Source organism: Dendrobates tinctorius, unplaced genomic scaffold, assembly GCF_039654945.1.
Source record: "Dendrobates tinctorius isolate UK_male_01 unplaced genomic scaffold, ASM3965494v1 ptg000117l, whole genome shotgun sequence".
Lineage (NCBI taxonomy): Eukaryota > Metazoa > Chordata > Amphibia > Anura > Dendrobatidae > Dendrobates > Dendrobates tinctorius.
In genome coordinates this window covers 12,289,091-12,312,850 of record NW_027361785.1, presented here as the reverse complement: position 1 = coordinate 12,312,850, position 23,760 = coordinate 12,289,091, and the positions used below count along the sequence as shown (strand labels likewise).

General features: G+C 41.7%; 2 protein-coding genes across 2 annotated transcripts in view; one reads left to right on the top strand and one right to left on the bottom strand.

Moving 5' to 3' along the window:
- CRACDL (CRACD like) overlaps positions 1-23,760 on the bottom strand; it is a 167,985-nt gene that overhangs the window by 74,747 nt on the left and 69,478 nt on the right. The window lies entirely within an intron of this gene.
- LOC141101482 (uncharacterized) lies at positions 15,839-17,987 on the top strand. Its single transcript, XM_073590606.1, has 2 exons — positions 15,839-16,174; positions 16,902-17,987. Exon 2 carries the CDS (start codon positions 16,914-16,916, stop codon positions 17,985-17,987), a length of 1,074 nt encoding a protein of 357 aa, XP_073446707.1. The 5' UTR covers positions 15,839-16,174; positions 16,902-16,913.

The following is a 23,760-nucleotide window of genomic DNA, read 5'->3' as shown; positions in this document are numbered from 1 at the left end:
TATGTATGTAGCATGTAGCATGCATGTAGTATGTATGTAGTATATATGTGGTATGTATGTAGCATGCAGTATGTATGTAGCATGCATGTAGTATATATGTAGTATGTATGTTGCATGTAGTATTTATGTAGTATGAATGTAGCATGTATGTAGTATGTAGTATGAATGTAGCATGTATGTAGTATGCATGTTGTATGTATGTAGCATGTAATTTTTTTTTTTTTTTACATTTAACACATTAGCCGGATGATGGGACTACTACTGTCCCATCATTGGCTAATGTGTCAATCACTGTCATGGTAGCAGGCATCGCCCGATGGGACTTGTAGTCCCATCGGACGATGCCTGCACAGACCCCCGGAGCCTGCACAGCCCCCCGGCAGGCCGGCACAGCCCCCCGGCAGGCCGGCACAGCCCCCCGGCAGGCCGGCACAGCCCCCCGGAGCCTGCACAGCCCCCCGGCAGGCCGGCACAGCCCCCCGGCAGGCCGGCACAGCCCCCCGGCAGGCCGGCACAGCCCCCCGGAGCCTGCACAGCCCCCCGGCAGGCCGGCACAGCCCCCTGGAGCCTGCACAGACCACCGGCAGGCCGGCACAGACCACCGGAGCCTGCACAGACCCCCTGGCAGGCCGGCACAGCCCCCCGAAAGGCCCGTACAGACCCCAGAGAGGCTGTACAAGGGCAGGAAAGGGTTTTTCTTATTCCGATACCGGAAGTCCCATAGACTTGAATGGGACTTCCGGTATCGGAATCGGCGATACCGATACTTTTTTTAAAGATCGGCCGATACCATCCGATACGATACTTTGAAGTATCGGACGGTATCGCTCAACTCTAGTGCTTAGCCTCACTCTTCCCACTTGGCCTGGTGCGGTGGCAAGTGGGGTAATAGTTGTGGGGTTGATGTCAGCTGTTTTATGGTAGTTGACATCAAGCCCATGGGTTAGTAATTGAGAGGCGACTATAACACACCTCTATTACTAACTCCATAGTCAAGTGTAATAAAGGCACACACAGAGGAAAGTACTTTAATTGAAATAAACACACAGTCCTTTATTTGAATTAAAAACTCCCTGACCCTCTTTTCCCATTTATTCCACAAAAATAAAAAAGCAAAGTTATACTCATCTTTGTGCCGATAATCCATTAATGGCCATGTCCCACGAGAATCTGGATGGTTTGAGAAGCAGTCACATCAGGGATGCGACCACTCTCCACGCTTGTCGGAACATACCTAGCTGAGCATGACTGACAGTGATGTCATTAAGGTTACCACCAGTCACTGCAGCTGCGTTCTTACACTCAGCGTGTTCTGGCTGGCGAGGAGAGCGGTCGCATCACTGATGTGATTGCTCCCTAAACCTTCCGGATCGTCATGAGACATGGAAATGAATGGATTATCGGCAGAAAGGTGAGTATAACTTTGCTTTTTTTATTTTTGTTGAATAAAATGTTGTCTTTGTTTGTTTAGCCTTTGCTTGTTAGTATTTATAGGGGGACCCAATGCCATTTGTTTGTTGGTGTTTCCCTATAATAACCAGTAAAGGCTAAGAAAACAGCTGTGAGCTGATATTAATAGCCTGGGAACCTATGTGGCTATTGGCCCCTTCACAGATTATTATCATTACCACCCTTGAAAGAACAAAAAATAGTGCAGTAAATAGCTCCTGAATGTTTTCCCTTAATTTAGAAATTATTTTATAAGAACTAGGATATATTAGTCAAAAAATATATAAGTACGCTGTATCAGTTTTTAAAGGTTTAACATCCAATTACTGTTTTATGCAAGCCATGCACCAGCAACACAACTTGTGCTATGTCATATCATGCCATTCTGCTTCTTTGATGAGCCTCTCTGAGGTTATTTATAGGTAGGTAGGTGACTGCTGCCAAGTAACACCTGGATCAGATCCACAGGGATTACAATATCCTTGTGACTGGTAGCAGTGACTACAAACAGGATAAACCCAAGTGCTGGGTAACCGAAGTACAAGATACGTTGTGTATTTTGTACACACACAAAATGCCTTTCATATTCATAGCAGTGCCAGCGTTTATTTAATTAATGATAATATACGTAATTGCAGCCATCCTTCGTCAGACCTTTGCTTGTTTTCCGCAGGTCATTAGATTTAAAGAAACACCAGTCATGTTTTAATTAACTTAAAAAAAAAAAAAACAATGAATAAGAGACATCATATACAGAATAAAGCTATGTGCACACACATTTTTTTTTAGGGCTCATACTAAGTGACAACTCCCAAATCCTCTTCCAAATCTCAAAACCTCATGAAAACTTTGAGTTTCTGCTTCAAAGTCAGCAAAATCACTCCGTGTGCACACAGCCTTAAATGGGTTTGGCTGTAATACCAAACACAGTCTACAGAAAAAAAGCTGTGCTGTTTCTCAAGGAAAACAGATATTTACACCCCTTTAATATTAAAATATATTTAATAGTGTTAGGGGTCTAATTTCTTAAACAGTCGATACTGTTGGTATACTCTGATATTATCTTTATATAAGTAAAAATGCATTTCTGTTGTCTGTTCTTTATGCACGGCCAAAATACTGGACTAATTGGCACCAAATTTAGTACATAGGTAAATCGGGAGCTTCCGAAGGGTTTATGATGGGTTCTCTAGGACCGACCATTCTCGAGATATGACACAGAAAAATGGAACACAAGAGAAAATACGGTAATTTATAGACAAACAACTGGACCAATTTGCCCCAGATTTTCCACATGGTTTTCCACCAAGTTTCAGCACTCTAGGACCTACTGTTATTGACATGCAAAAGCTTTCAAGGTGTTCACCAAAAAATGGAACACAGAAGCAAATATGAATTTATGGCCAAACGACTGGTCTCGGGATATGGGAGTGCTGTTTAACGTGGCAGACCATCAACTGGATTAGTGAAAAGGTTAGAGAAAACTGTACCTTGTACAAAACATCCACATTTTATTCCATCTTCTCCTGCTACAAAACCAGAGTGATGTAAAAAAAAAGTTGTGTAAAATTCATGCGGTTTTGCCACATTTTGCGTGCATTTTTGACGCATATTTACTTGTGTTTTTTCTGATTCCTTTGAATGGTTAAAAAATGCTGCAAAATGACCGAAAGACTAGACATGCTGCAGATTTGTAAAAACGTTTTGTAGGCTATGTACAGACATAGAGTATTTGGTTATTTTTTTTATCTCAGTATTTATAAGCCAAAATCAGGAGTTGAATAATCAAAGGAAAAGTATAATAGAAACACGTCACCACTTCTGCATTTTTATCTCACTCATGGTTTTGGTTTACAAATACTGAGGTAAAATAAAATCCTCAAATACTAAATGTCTGCACATGGCCTAAAGGTTCAAATATGCTTAAAAAAATAAGCAGCATGTGCATGAGATTTCAGAAACCTCAATCGCTTTGCTTGTATTGTAAAAAGCTGCATTTTTTTCCTAAGCAAAAATACAGCGGAAAAAAAAGTGGCAAAATCGCAACGTATTAGCAAGACCTTAGGCTTGTGTTTATACATAGCACTGAATCTGAGGAGGCAGAGTTGCAGCAGCCTGGACTAATGGCGAGGCAGGAGGTGTGTCTCAGACTACCATAGATTACTTGTAGGCACTGTAGTTGAGCTGTAGTCCCAAATCAGAACTCTGCGCTAATGGAGATGGAAGTATTGTGGAAAATGACAGCAATGTATACACCTGTGTATATAATTTGTATAGCAGGACACAGAGTACCAAAAGTCCCTTAATTATCAAAATCTTAATTGGGATGACGTGACTCAGTAGAGTGTTAAGCCATAACACTTTACAATATCATGCACCAGCCCATGCATTACCATCCAAGGTCAAAAAGTTAATATAATTTTTTAGAGAAAGGACTATAAGTAGAACAAACAAATTCTGTACCATGTCCCCACCCTGAAACACACAGATAAACATGAAGAATAGCGCCAAGGAACTTGAGAAGGTAATAGATATGCTCTGCCAGCCTGACATTAGAGGAGAAAAGAAGAAAGATAAAAAAGACAAACACTATGAAACAAAGGACTGGTCTCATTCCTCAGAACACAATTTCCAGCTTAGAGATTATGTTGTACTGTTTTATTAACATTAGCTGCCATATGGTCCCCTAAGCCACATAGTAGCACAAACATATTATATCACTTTGGGTACAATTGCACAGTGTGAAAATATTACAGTTTTGTGAAATTATGTCAAAACTCAAACAGGTAAAGTCAACCTTTAGGTATGTTCACACAAAAAGTTATCCTGACAGTCAAAAAAGACAAGTTTTGTAGTGGAAATTGCTTCAGGAAGCTCTCCTTTTTTGTGGAGTATTTTGGTTTCTGAATTGGTACTAAAGAGTTTTTCAGCCGTTTTTGGAGAGGCTTTTTTTCTGCAGCATTTTTGTAGCCTTCTGATTGGACAGAGGTTGGTTTGTAAACTTTTTCATAAGGAGACAGTTCAAAGAAGTGACATCAAGAGATGAGCATATCTTGTGAAATTCAAGTTCACCAACTATGCTGAATATTCCCAAGAAATTAAATTTGTGGCGAATAAATTTGCAAAAAATTATATAATTAAAATATATCTAATCACCAGGGAAATGTGTGTAGCTCAATGCAAGGTCCCCTTGGAGCCTTCAATCATAGCCCAAAGTGTTGGCACCCTTGAGATTGTTGCAAAAACGTAAGTATTTCTCAAAAAATTATTGCAATTACACATGTTTTGTATATACACATTTATTTCCTTTGTATGTATTGGAACCATACAAAAAAACTGTGAAAAAAACAAATTGGACATAATTTCACACGAAAACCGATAAATGGGCCAGACAAAATTGTTGGCACCTTTCCAAGATTGTGGGTAAACAACTTTGTTTCAAACATGTAACGCTTGTTCAAACTCACTTTTTGCAAGTAGCAAGTGTGCGCAACATGAAAATCATACCAGAAACCAGATGAAAACGGGAGAAGTTAACTCAATATTTGCATTATGTGTGTCACACTAAACATGGATTACAGAAAGAGGAGACGAAAACTGTATGTGGACTTGAGAGCTAAAATTGTTGAACAATCTCAACAATCTCAAGGTTACAAATCCATCTCTAGAGATCTTGAAGTTCTTTTGTTTACGGTGGGCAACATAATCATAAAATTTACAACCCATATCACTGTAGCTAATTTCCCTGGTCGTGGACAGTAGAGAAAAATTGCTAAAAGATTACAAGGCATGATAGTTCGGATTGTGGATAAAGAGCTGCAATCAAGTTCCAAAGAAATTCAAGCTGTCCTGAAGGCTGAGGTTGCATTAGAATCAGGGCGAACTATCCGTTGACATTTTAATGAATTGAAACGCTATGGAAAGAGGACTCGACTGTTGACACAGAGATAGAAAAATGCTTGACTGCAGTGTGCCAAAATGTATGTAAGCCAAAATCCTTCTGGGAATGCATCCTGTAGACAGATGAGACCAAGATAGAGCGTTTTAATAAAGCACATCATTTTACTGTTTCCCGAAAGCAGAATGTGCCCTACAAAAAAAAGAACAGAGTACCTACAGTCAAATATGGTGGAGATTCAAAGATGTTTTAGGGTTGTTTTGCTGCTTCTGGAACTAAGTGCCTTGACTGTGTGAAAGGCATCATGAAATTTGAAGATTAAAAAAGGATTTTGAGTGTCAATGTAGTGCCCAGTGTCAGAAAGCTGGGTTTGCGTCCTAGGCCATGGGTCTTCCAGCAGGACAATGACCCCATACTTCAAGAAGCACCCTAAAATGGATGTAAACAAAGTGCATGGAGAGTTCTGGCCAGCAATAAGTCCGAATCTAAATCCCACTGAACACATGTGAAGAGATCTTAAAATTGCTGTTTGGAGAAGGCACCCTTCAAATATGAGAGACCTGGAGCAATTTGCAAAAGAAGAGTGGTCCAAAATTTCAGTTGGGAGGTGTATGAAGCTTGTTGATGGTTATAGGAAGCAACTGATTGCAGGTGATGTGACATTTTAATGAACTGAAATGCTATGGTAAGAAGTCTCCACTGCTGACACAGAGATATAAAAATGCTTGACTGCAGTGTGCCAAAATGTACGTGAGTAAGCCGAAATCCTTCTGGGAAAGCATCCTGTGAACAGATGAGACCAAGATAGAATTTTCTGGTAAAGCACATCTTTTTACAGTTTACGAAAAGCGGAATGTGGCCTACAAAGAAAAGAGTACCAACAGTCAAATATGGTGGAGGTTCAAATATGTTTTGGGGTTGTTTTGTTTCCTCTGGAACTAGGTGCCTTGGCATTATGAAATCTGAAGATTAAAAAAGGATTTTGGGTGGCAATGTAGTGCCCAGTGTCAGAAAGCTGGGTTTGTGTCCTAGGTCATGTGGGTCTTCCAGCAGGACAATTACCCCATACTTCAAGAAGCACCCTAAAATTGATGTAAACAAAGCGCATGGAGAGCCAGCAATAAGTCCGGATCTAAATTCCATTGAACACCTGTGTAGAGATCTTAAAATTGCTGTTTTAAGAAGGCAACCTTCAAATATGAGAGACCTGGACAATTTTCCATCCTTTTCACTGCGGTGGACTTTGGGAAAGTGGCCATCAGAGACGGCCTTCTTACAGCCTGGGGCCTGACACAGCCTCACATTGTGAAACACCACCTCCTCACAGCCCAGTGCCTGCAACATCACTTCACACCTGCGTCCGCCATCAGCTTCCTGCAGCTGCGACTCTGCCTTCTGGGACCCCACACCAAAGCACCCCCTGGTAAGCTACCTTAAAAGCCAACTATAAGACGCACTACCATTTTCTTAAAAAAATGTTTTCCCTATTTTCCACCCCCAAATTTGGGGTGTGTCTTATGCTCTGGTGTGAAAAATACGGTAAACATATGCATAACAAAATGTGCAATTGCAATAATTTTCTGAGAGAAATACTTCATTTTCTGAAACTATTTCAAGGATACCAACAGTTTTGGCCATGACAGTAATAGAAAATATTTTGAGCTCTGTAATAGAAAACAGACTTTTTAATATTCAAATGACTTAACTGGCTAGGTTAAAAAAGGGAATGTTACCAGAGGTAGCCAACAGCATATTAAACAACAAATTGCAGTACCAGACTATTTTGGCTTCATAAATTGTGTAAATGGTCTAAAAATTATCCCTTCTTGGTGGCAGATGCAAGCATTGTTGTGTTTATAGGTAGGTGGTACAAATGGAGGAAGCCTTGACATTTTAACACAGCTGGGTGCAACAATTTTATCCCTGATTGAGGAGTATAAATAGCTTTGTACTTTGCTAAATGAAGAAGCAATAGCTTTTTCATAAGCTGTCCAAAATGTATTCCTTTAATTATGAGGCAAAACAGATGTACTATAATAATTCACATGTGAAGTACTTTGGCCTCTCAAAATGAAGTGAAAAAAATCCTTTTTGGGGGGTCTGCAACTGGTTTGCTAATCAAAAAATGTGTCACTGTGATACCGCGACATAGAGGGGCCAGAAAATTGCGTTGTCCGGTTTCACGAACTTCTGCACTGGTTAGAAGTACTTCACCATCTTGTTAAACAGTGCAAGGGTTAATCTGATCAGTTGAAGCTCCTGGAGCTTTCCTACCTAGATTGTCTCAGATGTTTAGTGTTTTCCACTCCCCTCGGCTATATATGCTCACCTCTGGCACTTAGGAATTGCCAGTGTTAGCTTTAACTGCCTGGTTTGGAGCTGGAGATGTAGTTTGTGGTTGGAGTTTGGGGATTTGTTCAGTAGATTGTTGCTTGGAGTTTTGTGTGCACATCCTCATCCTTTCTTATTTGGTTTCTCCTTCCATTTACTCCCCAGTGTTAAACTCTGTTGTTTGATTAGTGTATTTTGTATGATTGTTATTTTCATTTATCCCTGTCCTTCTTTTCTTGTTTTTCTGGATAGTGTAATCCTATACACTTCGGCTTTCGATCTCCCTAGGTGGGGGAGGGGACAGGTAAGAGTTGATATAGGAGCATAGCAAGGCACGTGAATCCGGCATCTCCACCTTCAGGAGTAATCCGGAGGACAGGGATAGCCTATGCCACCACTTGCTCTAGTGACCTACTTAGTGCCCACAGTCCCAAGGCATTGTGTGACAAAATGATTGGGCAATTACAAAGACTTTTTATTAAGTTGTTCAAACATTACACAATTTTTCTGGAGACAAAACAGCAATGTGTCGTGCCGGGCAGTCTCCCCAGTTACATGCTGTCTCTCTGAGCTGCCTCTTGTGGCATTTTCAGCACTGCTGCATCCTTCTGCTGCTGGTAAGTCTCCACCTGGATATGGAGAGGCGCCGCCACTTTATGCAGGCATTTAACCCCATTGTGTCCAGTAGAGGTAAGATTCTCTGGCCGATCATCAAGCAGTAGGGGGTTAGTTAGAAAACTCCTTCCATCACTCCTCGCCTGATCTAAGGTTCTAGCTAAGTCTCTGTGTAGATTCCATTAAGGTGCTTTCTGGTATTGTCTCTCCTGTTTGCTGACCCGTTTTGCCTACTCGTTTATCCCGATCTCTCTGCTACAAACCTCAGTTACATATATTGAACATGTGCTGCTTGCACTGATCTTGGATTGTTTGACTACATCTTTACCTTCATCCACTTGAACTTCATAACCATGTCTCTGATGCTCCGGTCAGCTGCTGCAGACCAGGGGACTGCCCAAGAGTGATACCTGGTTGCCACAGATGACCTACTGAATTGGGCTGACAACTTTCTGGCCATAGCCACCACCTTTCTCAAGCGCATAGATTTGCAAAAGAAATCTTGCACTTTAAAATTAAGGCAGCCAGAATGTTATGAGTATTGTCGTCAGCCAACAGGCAAGCTGCCTTCTGATACAGGGCAGCAATTCTTTCTTCATTTTGCTTTTATTCTCCCAGGCTTCAAGCTATAACTGCTTGTCAGCGCTATAGCATGTATCAGCAAAAAGAATGAGGGTGGAATAAGGAATCAACAATGTGCCCTGTGCTTATTGGAGATTAGGTCATATCAGTTGAGCAGGATAGCGAGTATGTGTAGGAGGAGTCAAATAACTGCTGTTTGGCAGGAGAACCAGGTGTAACTCCCAATTGCGAATCTCATCACTTGTCCCAGAAGCAGTGGTGCCTTACTACCACTGAAAACTTTTAGCTGTGAAACTGATGTAATGTCATTAGCCATAGTTGCTACTCCATCTGTATCTGTAGTGAAGGGCACTTTGAAGCTCAAAAATTAGTCTAGAGAGCGGTCTTCATTCTCCTGCACATGAAAAAAGAGAGTGGGCACACCTTTCTATGAAAAATAGTGGCAGCATGGTATTTTCCAGCGAGGCTGAGAGCATATTATTACTTCTTGAAAGGCAGCAGAATCCATAAGCTGGCAAGGCAGTGACAACACCAGCAGCAACTTGACAGGAGGTTGAAAAACCAGCGGATGGTTGGGAGAGTACACTTGTATTCTCGTCATGCAACTGGTGATGGATATATTTGCCATTTCGACGGAGGAGGAGTCATACTCGGAATATGACAGGCAGTACAGAAATATTACAATAATGATGGTTGTGATAATGACACTGAATAGCTGCTACCTAAGGTTGTAGCTTCCCTTAAACAAAGATGAGCGTGGCACGAAGGGGGAGGAAGCCAACTTGAGATTTGCGCTGATTGATGGCCAATTTGACTTTAACAAATGAACAGGTGATGTTGCTTCATGTACTGATGTAGAGCTGTATTTACAAGTCTATAAAAGCTGGAACGTCCACAGCTTACTTTAATCGTGCAGAATCTGCAGTGTATCAAAGAATTGTCTGGAACAACATGCAAAAGAACTCACACACCCACAAAATGTCTGCACAAATTACTCAACACCACTGCGACCAGACCTTTTGGGAGCTGTAGAGCCTCTTCCATCAGCAACACATATGAAATTACCTAATTCAGCGATGAGCACAGGAAAAGCTGACTTGACCCCACAACATGTTTTTGATGCACATCACCTACACTGTGTATCACTGATGCCAGCAACCTCTTCCTCTGATGACCTCAACTCATCATCACTCCTGACTGGATCTTAGGTTTTCTCCAACACAGAATCATCATCATCTTCATTCATTATTTGGCTGACAGGTGACCCTTTGTCTGCAGCCTTCCACCACCCAGGGAAGAGGGGGGAAGTTGCAGTGTACCATAATACACGAACCAGACTAACAAGGTAATACGAACAAGGATAACAAAAAATACCAATCATGCAAATATACTCACTCAGACAACACAGGAATGCATCGGGGAGTGGAGGATGGGGTTAAACCAAAGTAGGAGAAGAATGGGAATTATCACACACTCAAAACCTAGCAACCATCACAGATAAATCCACCAGACGTCTTCTCAAATAACAACTACCAACAACCTACTAGTATGCAGCAAAAGATATCTCTGACAATGTCTGCTAGCCAAGACCCAGATTATATAGGAGATGGGAGTGGTTAATAGTGAAAATCTAAACCTTAATGCAGGAAAGCTTTCAGGAGCTCTCAACTGAGCAGATTAACCCCTTCACTGCTAAAATAAACTTCCACCCTTTCATATGAAGGTGAAGTGCTTTTAACCAGTGCAGGAGTAGGAGAAATCAGATGCTGCAGTCTTCTGGCTCCTCTCTGTCACAGTAAACCCGTAACAAAGTTTTTTTGGTGTAGTATGTTCCCGGCCCTACAAGGTGTTGTGGGTTAGAGACATTGAGGTGGAATAGAAACAAGTGTCATTGAAGGATTCAAAATTCCACTATGTACAACATTAACTGGTTTGGTGGTGGTGGACTGAGCAGAACGCTGATTCCATCAGTCAGATGCTAGCAACATCATCCTGCTGTGATTGAGATGAGGGATGGGATATATACTCCATTACAACCTGTGCTTCCTCTCCACTAATGCGCTTGACAGAGATTGAAAAGGAGGCAGAATGTGACTTGCATTTCGTACTACTATTGCCAATATGATGCTGGCAGCATTACTGGTGGTGTTAGAGCTGCTACCAGAGGCAACTACATTCTTATCCATGATATTAGTTTTTGTTTTCTATCGCCCTGCCACCTCTACTTGTGTCATATTTTGGTTTAGCATACTTTGCACAACAGTATAATATTTAACTTTGCAAACTACTTTTTGGTTTGAAGCTTTTTCAAATTTTACCGCTTGAGTGGTGTTTCAAATCTATAGTACAGAAGTCCTCTGCTCCCTGTGTTATATTCAGCTTCCAGGGCCTTCATCTCTTATCACCTCCCATCGGTCTCCCAAAGTTTGTGGCCTGCCAGCCCCTCCAGTGTTTCTTGGAGCCAGACGGAGGTCACACCTCAATACACGTGTATGAGAGCTTCGTTCTGGCTCTCATAAACTTGCACTCAGAGCTTGTGACTTCTGACTCACGGCCAGTCAGAAGCTATGGTCACAAGATGGTGCCATGTGACCTGAGAGGCACTGAAAAAAGGTGAAGACGCTGGAGGGTAACAAATATGGGGCACCCACCGCAGTGGGGTGCATGGTATCTAAAGCCGACAATTAAAAGAGGTATTCCAAAAATAAATACAGACCTTTATATTATAGGTGAGGGGCAAAAAAAAACGGCTTTACAAAATAGAAAGGGTAAAAAAAATGAAGGTAGAATCACTTCCCACAACCAAGCATTTAACTGGCTACTGTATTCAGAGTGTCTACTGTATGTATGCATCTAATGTTAGACTATGCAATAAAGAGAGCTCGAAAAATTGTTTAAAACAATGCGCACACTTTAGTAGGCAAACAGTTTCATTATATTTTCCTTTTTCATGTTTCAGGATTATAGTTACATTAGGTCCAGAACTATTTGGACAGTGACCTAAGTTTAGTCATTTTAGCCGCTTACCAAAAAAATATTCACAATAATAATCTTTATTTTTATATAGCGCTAACATATTCCGCAGCGCTTTACATTTTTCACACATTTTCACTGTCCCTAATGGGGCTCACAATCTAAATTCCCTATCAGTATGTCTTTGGAGTGTGGGAGGAAACCGGAGTACCCGGAGGAAACCCACGCAAACACGGGGAGAACATACAAACTCCTTGCAGATGTTGTCCTTGGTGGGATTCGAACCCAGGACCCACTGAGCCACCGTGCTGCCCTATACAGTTATATAAGCAATATGGGCTTAAAGTGTAGAATCTCAGCTTTAGCTTGAGGGTGTTCACATCCTAATTGGAGTAAGGGTTAAGAAATTACAGCTCTTTAATATGTAGATGCCTCTTTTCAAAGGGACCAAAAGTAATTGGACAATTATCTTAAAAGCCCTTTGATGGGTTTCACAGCCTATTCACTTGTTAACGTATGATCAATTAAGGCTAATTTCACATTAGCATTTTTTCGTGCAGCGCATAGTGCGCAATACAAACACAAGCAAAAAAACGCATCATGCGTTTTTGCATGCGTTTGCGTTTTTTATGCGCATTCGTTTTCCAGGGGTTAAAACCAGTGTCTACACATATTTACGCCAAAAACGCATGCGCACGATCACGCAAACGCATGCACATGTGCACACCTGCGTTCCCATAGACTGTAATGCGTTATTTTGCCGCATTCCGTGCGCAAGCGTGCGCATGCGGTTCTTTGACGCCTTTCGGTGGACCCAAAAAATGCAACAGGTTGCGTCTTGCGTGCCTAGGCGCACATGACGAAAAAACGCTTGCACATGAAAACGCATACGAACGCGTGCAAACGCAAGACCATCAGGGCTGTGGAGTCGGAGTCGGAGTCGTGGAGTCGGAGTCGGAGTTAGTTTAGGTTGGAGTCGGAGTCGGTAGAAATGTACCGACTCCGACTCCAGCATTAAAAAAAATGTATTAATATTTCATAATTGAACTTTCATATGAATTTTATAAATGTTACTCAAATATATATGTTCTATCAAACTATGAACAACAGTGATAAGCAGTTCTGCTGGAGATAGAGACATTTCTTACTTCTTGTGTGTCACTGTTCTCCACTGCCCTTATCTAATCTTATACTTGGTTAACCTCATGCTGCCCCAACCCCCCTACTTACAATGTATGAAACTGAAAGTGAAAATGTGTTGCAAATTCTTAGTAGTAAAGCTCCTCCTCTAGACTAGATCATACTAGGTGTGCGTCTTCCAAGCATCTCACAGCTGCCTGCTACTCAGAAGAGGAAGACTGTAAGAAGTATTATCCTTTCACTTTGCATCAGTTAACTGTGAGTACATGAGGAATAATAACAGTATTACTGACCACTATATCAGTTGTACGACCTGGCAATAATTTTGTACAATTGTTTTTAGGAAAAACAATTGTCACTTGGATTGTGAATGCAGAATTAAAAACCTGAGAATGTCAAAGAAGCATCACATTAAATCAGCTGTATTTGAACATTTCACCATCACTCAAGATAGAAAACATTATGTCTGTCAGTGTATGACAAATGATCCAGACGAAAACAAATGCTGTGAAGCCAAGATGAGTGCATATTCAGGCAAAGATAAAAATGCTCCTACCAGAGCTTCTAATCTAAAGAGACATTTACAGCGCTTTCATCCAGAAGTACTGAAAGCAGTGGATGAGAAAGACTGCATCCAAACCAATGAACCAGTGCCCAGCTCTTCCAGCCAAACAAAGGAGCAGAGAACTTTGCAGCCATCAGTTGCAAGATATTTTGTCAGTGACAAAGTTACTGTGACAATGACAGTAGATACATTTAAAAAACAGATCATAGAGCTTGTTGTAAAGGATAGTGTGCCTATTTCATTATTTTCACGACCAGCTTTTATGTGTCTGAATGGGGAAATGGCCCGCAAGCTTGGTGTTTCTCTGGAGAGAGAGAGTATTAGAAAATTAGTAATCGAAGAAGCTTTTAAACAAAAGGAAGAACTTAAAAAAACTCTCAAGGGACGCTTTCTGTTTCTTAAAATGGATGCCTGCACACGTCACAGAGTGAACTATTTTGCCATCAATGTCCGATTTGTTTGTGACAAAAATGAAATAGTTACCAAGACATTGGCAGTAAAAGACACCAAAGCTCATCACACCAGTGAGTTTCTCCAGGTCTTGGTGGAAAAGGTTCTGCAAGACTATGAGGTTAAAAAAGAGCAAGTTCTTTCTGTCGTAACTGACAATGCTTCAAATATGATAAGTACTATTAAGCTAATGAATGAGAGTAATGATGGTGACCAGTAGCTAGAAGAACATTCTGGGTCCACAGACACGGAAATGTTTGAAATAGAGGAACACAGTATTGTAACTGAGGAGCAAACTGAAGTTGCTTCAGATGAACAGCAACATGATAGTTTAGATGATCTTGTTGAAACTGTGTCAGTATGTTCTTTCATTCATCACATGCGCTGTGTTGTGCATACGCTACAGCTGGCTATAAGAGACAGTCTGCAAGAAGGACATGCTGCTGCACTGATTGGCAAGGTGAGAAAATTGGCTACTGTTGCCAGAACCCCTAAAGTTGACTCAATTTTGAAGAGACGTGCTGGAAAAGGGGCAATTATTGATCAAGCCACACGATGGGGCAGTACTTACTTAATGATTCAGCGCTTGGTTGAACTGAAAACCTTTCTTGTAGACATGGCTAACCCTCAACTGACGCTAAATGAAAGTCAGTGGAATCAGGTGACTGAGCTGGAAAAATTGCTAGAGCACCCATTTACAGTGACTAAAAAATTACAAGCAGAGGACTTAACTCCAGGTATTTTCTTAAAGGAGTGGAAGAACCTGATGTTTCGCCTGTCCCAAAGAGGAGGGTTAATTGCAAGTGGCATTGCTACATCAATGAAACGGAGAGAGGAGCTACTATTACAAAATAACATTCTTTTGGCAGCTGTTTATGTAGACCCAATGCATCGGATTCTTCTAGATGATCAACAGCTAAGTAAAGGAAAAGAAGCTCTGTTTGAAATAGCAGTAAGGATGAAAGGGTTGCAGAACAGTCAGGAGGAACAAGAAGAATTTGGTCGTCCTGCCACATCTTCACCCTCATCATCAACTGATGAAGAATTTAATTTTGAAAAATATTTGGATCACAAGGACCGTGCAAAGCGTTCCCGCATAGAAGAAGAGTCATCCCCATCAAGGAACACAGCCAGTACATTTCAGCAGAATTTTTCATGTGCACTAAAAGAAATTGAGAAATTTGACCGTTCATCAAAAATAACAGTGCAACAAGCGATTCCTCTGTATCCTGACATTGTCAGAGATGTTGCCCGAGTGGTTACTGCTTTGCCACCAACACTAGTGTAGAGAGGTTGTTCTCTGCTCTCAAAATAATTAGATCAGATTTGAGGGCATCCATGAAGGAGGATCTGACAGAGGCAATACTTTTTCTGAGGACAAATTTATAGATTTCTTCTTATTAACTGCATAAAAGTGTTTATTGCATATTTACTTACAGTTTAGAAAAGTTTATAAAAGTTATTTGCTATATTCTAATTGTATTCTAATAAATGTAGTTTTTGCTCTAAGTGGTCTGATTACTTATATGATGGTGAGAAACTGAATGAGCACGATGTTTAATATTTTACAACAGTAAATTTGTTGTTATGAATTGGCCATTTATGAAGGAGTCGGAGTCGGAGCCAGAGTCGGAGTCGGAGCCTGATAAAATCCAGGAGTCGGAGACGGAGTCGGAGTCGCAACTGTGGCTTACCGACTCCACAGCCCTGAAGACCATGCGCATGCCATGTTAAACATAGTAACCCATGACGCATGCGCATGGACGCGCATGATGCCCTGCGCAAAAAAATGCTAATGTGAAACCAGCCTTAAAAAGTAATAGGCCAGGGGGGGGCGGAGCCTGAACGTTGGTGGAGCAAGAAGCAGGAAACCTGAGCTCCCGGACAAATGCACCAAAAGGGGCTCTAATATCACCAGAGCCTTCTTTTTATACCATCCCCGCATTACAACCCAAACCAGGACCCCACTGGATCGCATAGACCCTGGGTGGCAAGTCACGTTCGGGATAAAGAAGGGATTCATATAACTGTGGCCCTGCAGGCGGGAGATTGCCGGAGTGGCGGAAGGATATACTGCTAACAGCACCATCGCCTCGGGTAGAGGACTTCACCCCTGACCCAAGGCTGTCAGATAAGAGAGACCCCGGAGCTAACCCTCCCCTGCAAATAAGGTACCATTGCGAAACCCCCTGACCAGGACACATAAAATCGCTACTATTCTCATAGCTGGGGGACGGCTACAGAGAGTGTGTATCACGCCGCAGCATTGAAAATAGTCCCGTCGGGCTTGCAGAAGACACGCGGCCCGGGACCTAGAATAGACGTGCAGCGGCACGCTTCAGCCTCCTCCCCTCTCTGCAGTCAGTGAGAGAGATCTGAGGAATACAAGCGTCTCCTGGAGCTGAGGTAACATTGAAATAACAGAAGCAAGGTGACGGAGTGTCTTAAGCAGAGGGGTCTGATTCAGGGGACAGAGGACCAGGAGAGCATGGTCATTCTCCCTAACTCCGTAGCAATAAAGGAGATAATCAATTAATCAAGTGGGGGCCTGAGACTGTCTGACCCGAGGGGTGCGAGGAGAGAAGGGAGTAATATAAGGAGCCTTAGATCTGTATTAAGCGCTCCCCCCCACCAGTGCTGTCCCTACATCTTTCATCCCCCCCTTATTTGCTTTCTAATTAACCCATGTTATACCTAGCTGTACGAATATAAGAGAGGATTCTCTGGAAAACCAGCAGAAAGTGGTTATAGACTGCCATCTAGTGACCAGAGCCAGAACGACATCTCTTTCCATTGTTTATCACTTATAAGATTGGGCATAAAATGGAACATTAGCTAAATTCATAGCCAGCGAGAGGAATTCTAATCTTCAAACTGCTCTATTCTTCTCTGCTTTAGATAACTGCAAAGATGGGGAGATCCAGCGTAAAAACGCAAAAGAGCATGCCCAAACCTACAAAGTCCACTACGCAAACAGACATGGATGACTTTCTTACAAAACAAACGGTTCCGTCAGATTCTCTTAAACCATCCAAGCTTCGTGATTTGACCTCATTAGGAGATTCAGATTCTGAACCGGAGAGTGACTCTGACACGGGCAGCACAGCGAGAGAGGCCTTAGTCACTCGTTCGTTCATTAAACGTATATTGTCTAAAGCTCTTGAGCCAATAGGACAAGAACTTGCAGAGATAAAACACGACCTAAAACTTCAAGGCCACAGACTTGAGACATTGGAAAATTCGCAAGTTGCCATGACGCAAAGTTCGAACGCTGTACTAGACTCTTTAAAAGTCCATGAAATCCAACTACATACAATTCACACGGTGCTAGAAGATCATGAGAACAGAGAACGTCGTAACAACATAAGAGTTAAAGGCCTTTCTGAAACGGTGGCCTTTGAGGCGTTATGGAAAGCAACACAAGAGATATTCAAAGAACTACTTAATGAATCAGATCCGCAGGAAATCGAACTGGTGAGAGTACACAGAGCATTGCGTCCGAGGCCTTCTCAAGGGGAAACTCCACGGGATGTGATCTGTCGCTTCCTCGATTATCGAGCAAAAGACTTAGTTCTTCGCAGAGCGCGGGAGGCGCAGGAGATCTCGTATGAAGGCTCACAAATTAAACTTTTCCAGGATTTATCGGCCAGCACTCTCAGGAAGCGGAGGATCTTGAAACCGTTCACTGAAGCATTGATAAAAAAAGGCGTCCGTTTTAGATGGTTGTTCCCGTTTGGAGTACATATCACAAATGGAGACAAAGGTATCTCAGCAAGAACATCACAAGACATCAAAGAGGCATGTGAGTCCTTGGGGATTGAGCTGGAGGCCTACCCGGACCTGGAGTCCTTCCATTCGGCGACCCTATTGCATCCGCTGCCAGATGACCCGGCGTGGCAGATAGCCCTGACGCCAAAATCACAAAGGCTGAAAAGGAAGCTGACAAAGACCTCGCTTCCTAGGGACTCCAGAGACAATACTTGATCTTTGGGTTAGACCCAGATTTTGCAGTTAAGTTTTTCTTGGTGTCTACCCCAGTTGGGGTATTGAATGTGGTTGAAGTAAATCTGATGGGGTTGGCGTGCTTTTCCAAATATGGGTAAGCACTGCTGCCACATCTATCCAATAATTCGTTGTAAGGTTTCAACCTAGATTTAGTTACAGCCCAAACTGGGCATTCTCCTAGAATGGAGCATTTCATATTTCATATTTAGTTTATAGGTTGATTGGAATTTTCCTCAAGCTGGCATTCTATGAAACAATGTCAGTAGGTAACTATGGTACGTTGGCATATTGGTCAATGATATTGTGCAACTTAATAACATGGATAATGTTAATATTGTGTTCTCCCCCTCTTTACCTTTCTGTTTTCTCTACCCTTTTCTTTCTTTCGTCTGGTCTACTTGTCCTAGACCCCCTCCCCACACCTATAGGCACAAGGATTCGTCCCCGTCGTGAGCTGCAAGGATGCTGCTGTGTACAGAAACATGATGGATTCGGATAAGGTACACACATTCATCTCTTTTAACGCACATGGGCTGAACTCTCCAAACACTAGACGCCACACATTACAACTATTCAAAAAACAGCAGGCAGCAGTATTGCTTATTCAGGAAACGCACTTCAAACCGGATAAATTGCCCTCCTTTGAAAGCTCGATTTATGATAAATGGTTTCATGCGACAACCACCCAGTCCGGTTCCAGAGGAGTGTCAATAGCAGTGGCAAGGGGAGTGCCCTTCCAGCTAAGAGAAACTATGGCGGACCCTCAGGGTCGTTACATCTTTGTCAAAGGTCTACTAAACGGTGCCCTGGTAACATTGTGCAGTTTATATGCACCAAATAAAAAACTATTGAGATGGGTACTCTCAACACTGAAAAAAATTGATGGCTTTAGAGAGGGTGCATTGATAGTGGGTGGGGACTTGAATGTTGCATTAGAGCCTTTGCTAGACACGACTAAACAGAAAAGTTCGCTCTCACCTAAAGATCTTTACAGAATAAAGTCACAACTGGGATCTCTACAATTGATTGACACATGGAGATATCTAAACCCCTCTGACCGAGACTACACCTTCTACTCCCACCCTCATAAATCTTACCACCGTTTAGACTATATTTTTATATCCAGTAAAATGCTTGCCAATATACAACAGGCGAAAATAATTCCGAATATTTATTCCGATCACTCTTCGGTTTTGTTAAAATTCTCATTATCTAAAGCCTTTCCCCGACATAGAGTATGGCGGCTCAATGAGTCAGTACTTGGAAGTACCGAGGTACAGACACGTATAAACAAAGTGCTCTCCCAATATTTTGAGCAAAATGCTTCACCAGAAATTTCCTCACAGATACTATGGGAAGCACATAAATCAGTTGTCAGAGGGGAGTTGATATCTATCACTTCCTTTCTAAATAAACTGCAACAAAAAGAAATCCAGGATCTTTACGATAGTATATCACAGCTGGAGCTTACACATAAACATAAAATAGATCAACATAGCTTAGAGAAGCTGCAACAAAAAAGACAGCAACTTAAAGACATATTAAACTCGAGATCTGCTAAGCTATATGCAACATGGAAAAACAGAATGTACGTCCATGGAGACAAAGCATCCAAATTAATGTTATCGCAACTAAGGAAGCGGCAGTCACGTACGCTGATTAACTCAATTAAGAATGAACAAGGGTTCAGCTCGCAAGCTCCTGAGCACATGGAGCGGGCATTCCTTGACTACTATAAGAAATTATATAATCTCCGTCCGGAAGATAACGCCGATTCCGCACTTAAAAGAAGCATGGACACTAGGTCCTTCCTAAGCACTTTAGATCTGCCTGTCTTGTCTGATTCCCAAAAACAATATCTTACTAGACCTTTTTCACTGGGGGAGTTGCAGTCCGCCCTGTCAAAGTGCCCGAAGGGGAAAGCGCCCGGTCCAGATGGATTCTCAGCACTTTACTATAAATCCTTCTCTGGCCTCCTACTCCCACATTTATTGAACGTTTGCAACGCAGTTTTACAAGGCCACCCATTGCCAAACCAAATGCTTACAGCCAGAATATCCCTAATACACAAAGAGGGGAAGGATCCTGAACAATGTAGTAGCTATAGGCCAATCTCTCTCCTTAATGTGGACCTAAAAATCCTAGCAGGGCTGATGGCAAAAAGAATGGCCAAGTCATTGCCAAATTTGATTTCCTTAAATCAGACCGGGTTTGTGGGTGGAAGGGAGGGAAGGGATAATGTCCATAAAGTATTGCACCTTCTTCAATACGCAAAAAATCGTAAACTACCATTGATGCTTCTTGGAACAGATGCAGAGAAGGCCTTTGACAGGGTGGACTGGGTATATCTACGGGAAGTGCTGATCAAGTTTGAGATACCCGAAGCGTTTATAGCAGCCGTAATGGCAATGTACGATAAGCCCACAGCACATATTAGGATTAACGATTTTACAACAGATGCATTTACTATAAAGAACGGAACAAGACAGGGCTGTCCCCTATCCCCGTTGTTATTTGTGCTAGCAATGGAACCTCTCTTAAAGGCCATACAAGTACATGAGGGAATAGAGGGTATTCGCATCAATAAGACACACTATAAAATAGCGGCATTTGCGGACGATCTCTTAGTCTTGATGACTAATCCTTTGCTGGGACTCCCAACATTGATGGCTCTTATAGATCAATATAGCAAAATTTCCAATTTTAAAGTAAATATGTCTAAGTCGGAAGCGCTAGACATACATATATCCCCGAATACCTTAGCTAAACTAAAAAGTACATACCCATTCACCTGGCCAAAACAATATATCAAATATTTAGGTGTAAAGATAGGAAGATCGGATAGAGACCTTTTTCAACAGAATATTCCCCCCCTAATTGCCTCAGTAGAAACCATCATGAAATCATGGAGGGACTCGTATGTGTCGTGGATGGGAAGGAAAAATTTACTGAAGAGCCTAATCTTACCCAAGTTCATATATATTTTCCAAATGCTCCCTATCACCATCCCCAAATCGTATCTTTTTAAAATTAATACATTATTCCGCAGATATGTTTGGAAAAAGCAAAAGCCCCGATTAGCATACAGGACATTAACATTAAACAAATCGAGGGGTGGGATGGGTGCACCAGACATAATGAGGTACTACCAAGCGACAATGCTTACCAGAGTGGTAGACCTGTTGCGGTCTCCTAACAATAAGCAGTGGATTGAGGTGGAGGAAGCCCTAGCACCTTATCCCCTGAGATCCATCCTTTTGGCATATCCTTGTAAAAACATAAACAAAAATCTACCTAATATACACACCAAAGCTACCTTAAAATTATGGAAGGGATTGGTGAAAACTCTAGTTCCCCCTTTGTCCCCCTTACTCAAGTTGGCAGATATAATGCCACATGCATCTTATTCCCGAGACAATGATGTGATCAAACCCGGTTCCCTGGCAAATGTAGCGGTTGATGACCTCTTGGCGGACGGGGCACTCCCCTCCTTTCAGGAACTGAAGAAGCAACCAGGGCTTTCCAACTTGACCTTTATACAATTCGGCTCTATAAGAGACTCCTTGGCACAGTATCTTTTGGGAGCAGACGTTACCCGCCCACTGACTGCATTTGAGACTCTCTGTGCAACAAAGGATAAACCCAAAAAGATAATGTCGTCTATTTACCAGATTTTAAATATAACTGACTGTTGTCTCAAAAGAGCTTATATAACACATTGGGAAAAGGATTTGGGATTCAAGTTTACCCCAAATCAAATATCACACATTTATAATTCATCTCATGGCCCATCACAATGTGTTAGAGCACAAGAGAATTCCTTTAAAATAGTCGCCAGATGGTATATTACACCACAGCAGAACACTTATTGGCGGACGGGGTCTTCTGCTAGATGCTGGAGATGCTGTGATTCGGAGGGAACATACTTACATATGTGGTGGTCCTGTCCACCCCTGCTGCAGTTCTGGCGACTAGTAGAGGATTATATCGGGGAAATTGTGGGCAAAAAGCTTACATTGACACCGGAGATAGTGCTTTTAAATTTTCTGTCACCGACTGGACATAAAAATACTGCTCTGTTGACTCAACACATTCTTTCAGCAGCGAAACTTTTGATACCTATGAACTGGAAGTCAACTACCATTCCATCTATATCCCAATTGCAAGAGAAGGTAGATATGCTATATCAAGTAGCCAAACTGGCTGCCTTGGTGAATGGCTCACTTTCAGCTTTTGAAAGAGTATGGCACCCATGGACCCGATTCAGATCCATTAGTAGAAGTTGATAAGGCTATGGTGGCCTCCTTGCTTGGCTTTATCAGAGTGGACGAAATCCTTGTTGCCTAGTGTTCCCCCCCCCCTCCCCTTATCTCCCTTATATTCCACCCCTATATCCCAACTTCTTCCTCTAATTACTTGACCTCCTGTCCCTTTACTCCCTATACTGTTTTTTTTTTTTCTCTTCTCTTTTCTTCTTTTTTGTTCTTCTTCATCTTTGTTTGAAATCATGGCATATGTGATGTAGCAGGGGCGTGTGGATGGGAAGAACCCAGATTTGAACCCAGATAATCCTGCTGCTGGAAGTTCCTTTAAGGCTGTTGGTGTCCTTAAACCTCTATATATCAATAGTTTTTTGCCATGAATTGATATTTCAAACTATCTGTTTATCTCCCGAAAAGTGGAATTTGTAGGTTATATAATAATTTTGTAAGCTACCCTGTTGATTGCTTTCTTTCGGATGTAACTTGCAGATTTCAATAAATAAAACATTAAAACAAAACAATAAAAAGTAATAGGCCAGGAGCTCATTCCAGGTATGACATTTTCATTTGAAAGCTGTTGCTGTGAACCTGAAATATGCGGTCAAAGGAGCTTTCAATGGAAGAGAAACAGGCTTAAAGAAAAAAAGGAAAAATCCATTAGAAAGATAGCAGAAATGTTCAGAGCGGGCAAATCGACAGTTCGGTACATTCTGCAAACAAAAAACAAAGCGTACTGGAGAGCTTGGGAACTCAAAAATTCCTGGACATCCACTGAAGACTACAGAAGAGGATGATCGCAGAATCTTTCCCATAGTGAAGAAAAACCAGGAAGTAGGTGTTTCAGTATCTAAGTCTACCATAAGCAAACTTCACGTGAGCGAATCCAGAAGGTCCACCACAAGGTGCAAACCATTAATCAGCCTTAAAAATAGAGAGGCAAGATTAGACTTTGCGACGAAAAAAAAAAGCCAGTCCAGTTCTGGAAAGGCATTCCTTGGATAGATTAAACTAAGATTAATTTGTACCAGAATGATGGGAAGAAGAAAGTAGGCTGATGAACCAAGGCACACTACATCCTTTGTAAAACATGCTGGAGGCAGTATGATGGCATGGCAATGCATGACTTCCAATAGCACTGGGTCACTAGTGTTTACTGATGATTTGACTGAAGACTGAAGCAGCTGAATTAATTCAGAAGTGTACAGGTCTATACTTTTATTTATGATAAAGTTAATTTGTTAATTAAACTTGACAGTCTACACTTCAATTTCATCTCAGTTTCATTTTAAATAAAAAATAGCGGCATGCAGAGTTCAAATCATGAATATTTGGTCAGGGTTCAAATATTTATGGACCTAACTATATGTAGTTTTCTCTTAATGAAAAATATGATAGAAAAAAGCCACATGCCTATACCAAAATGGCACTCCTTGGACGGCCCCTATATTGTACAGTATATTGGCTTTTATAGCCCCTGATTGGCTGTGCTA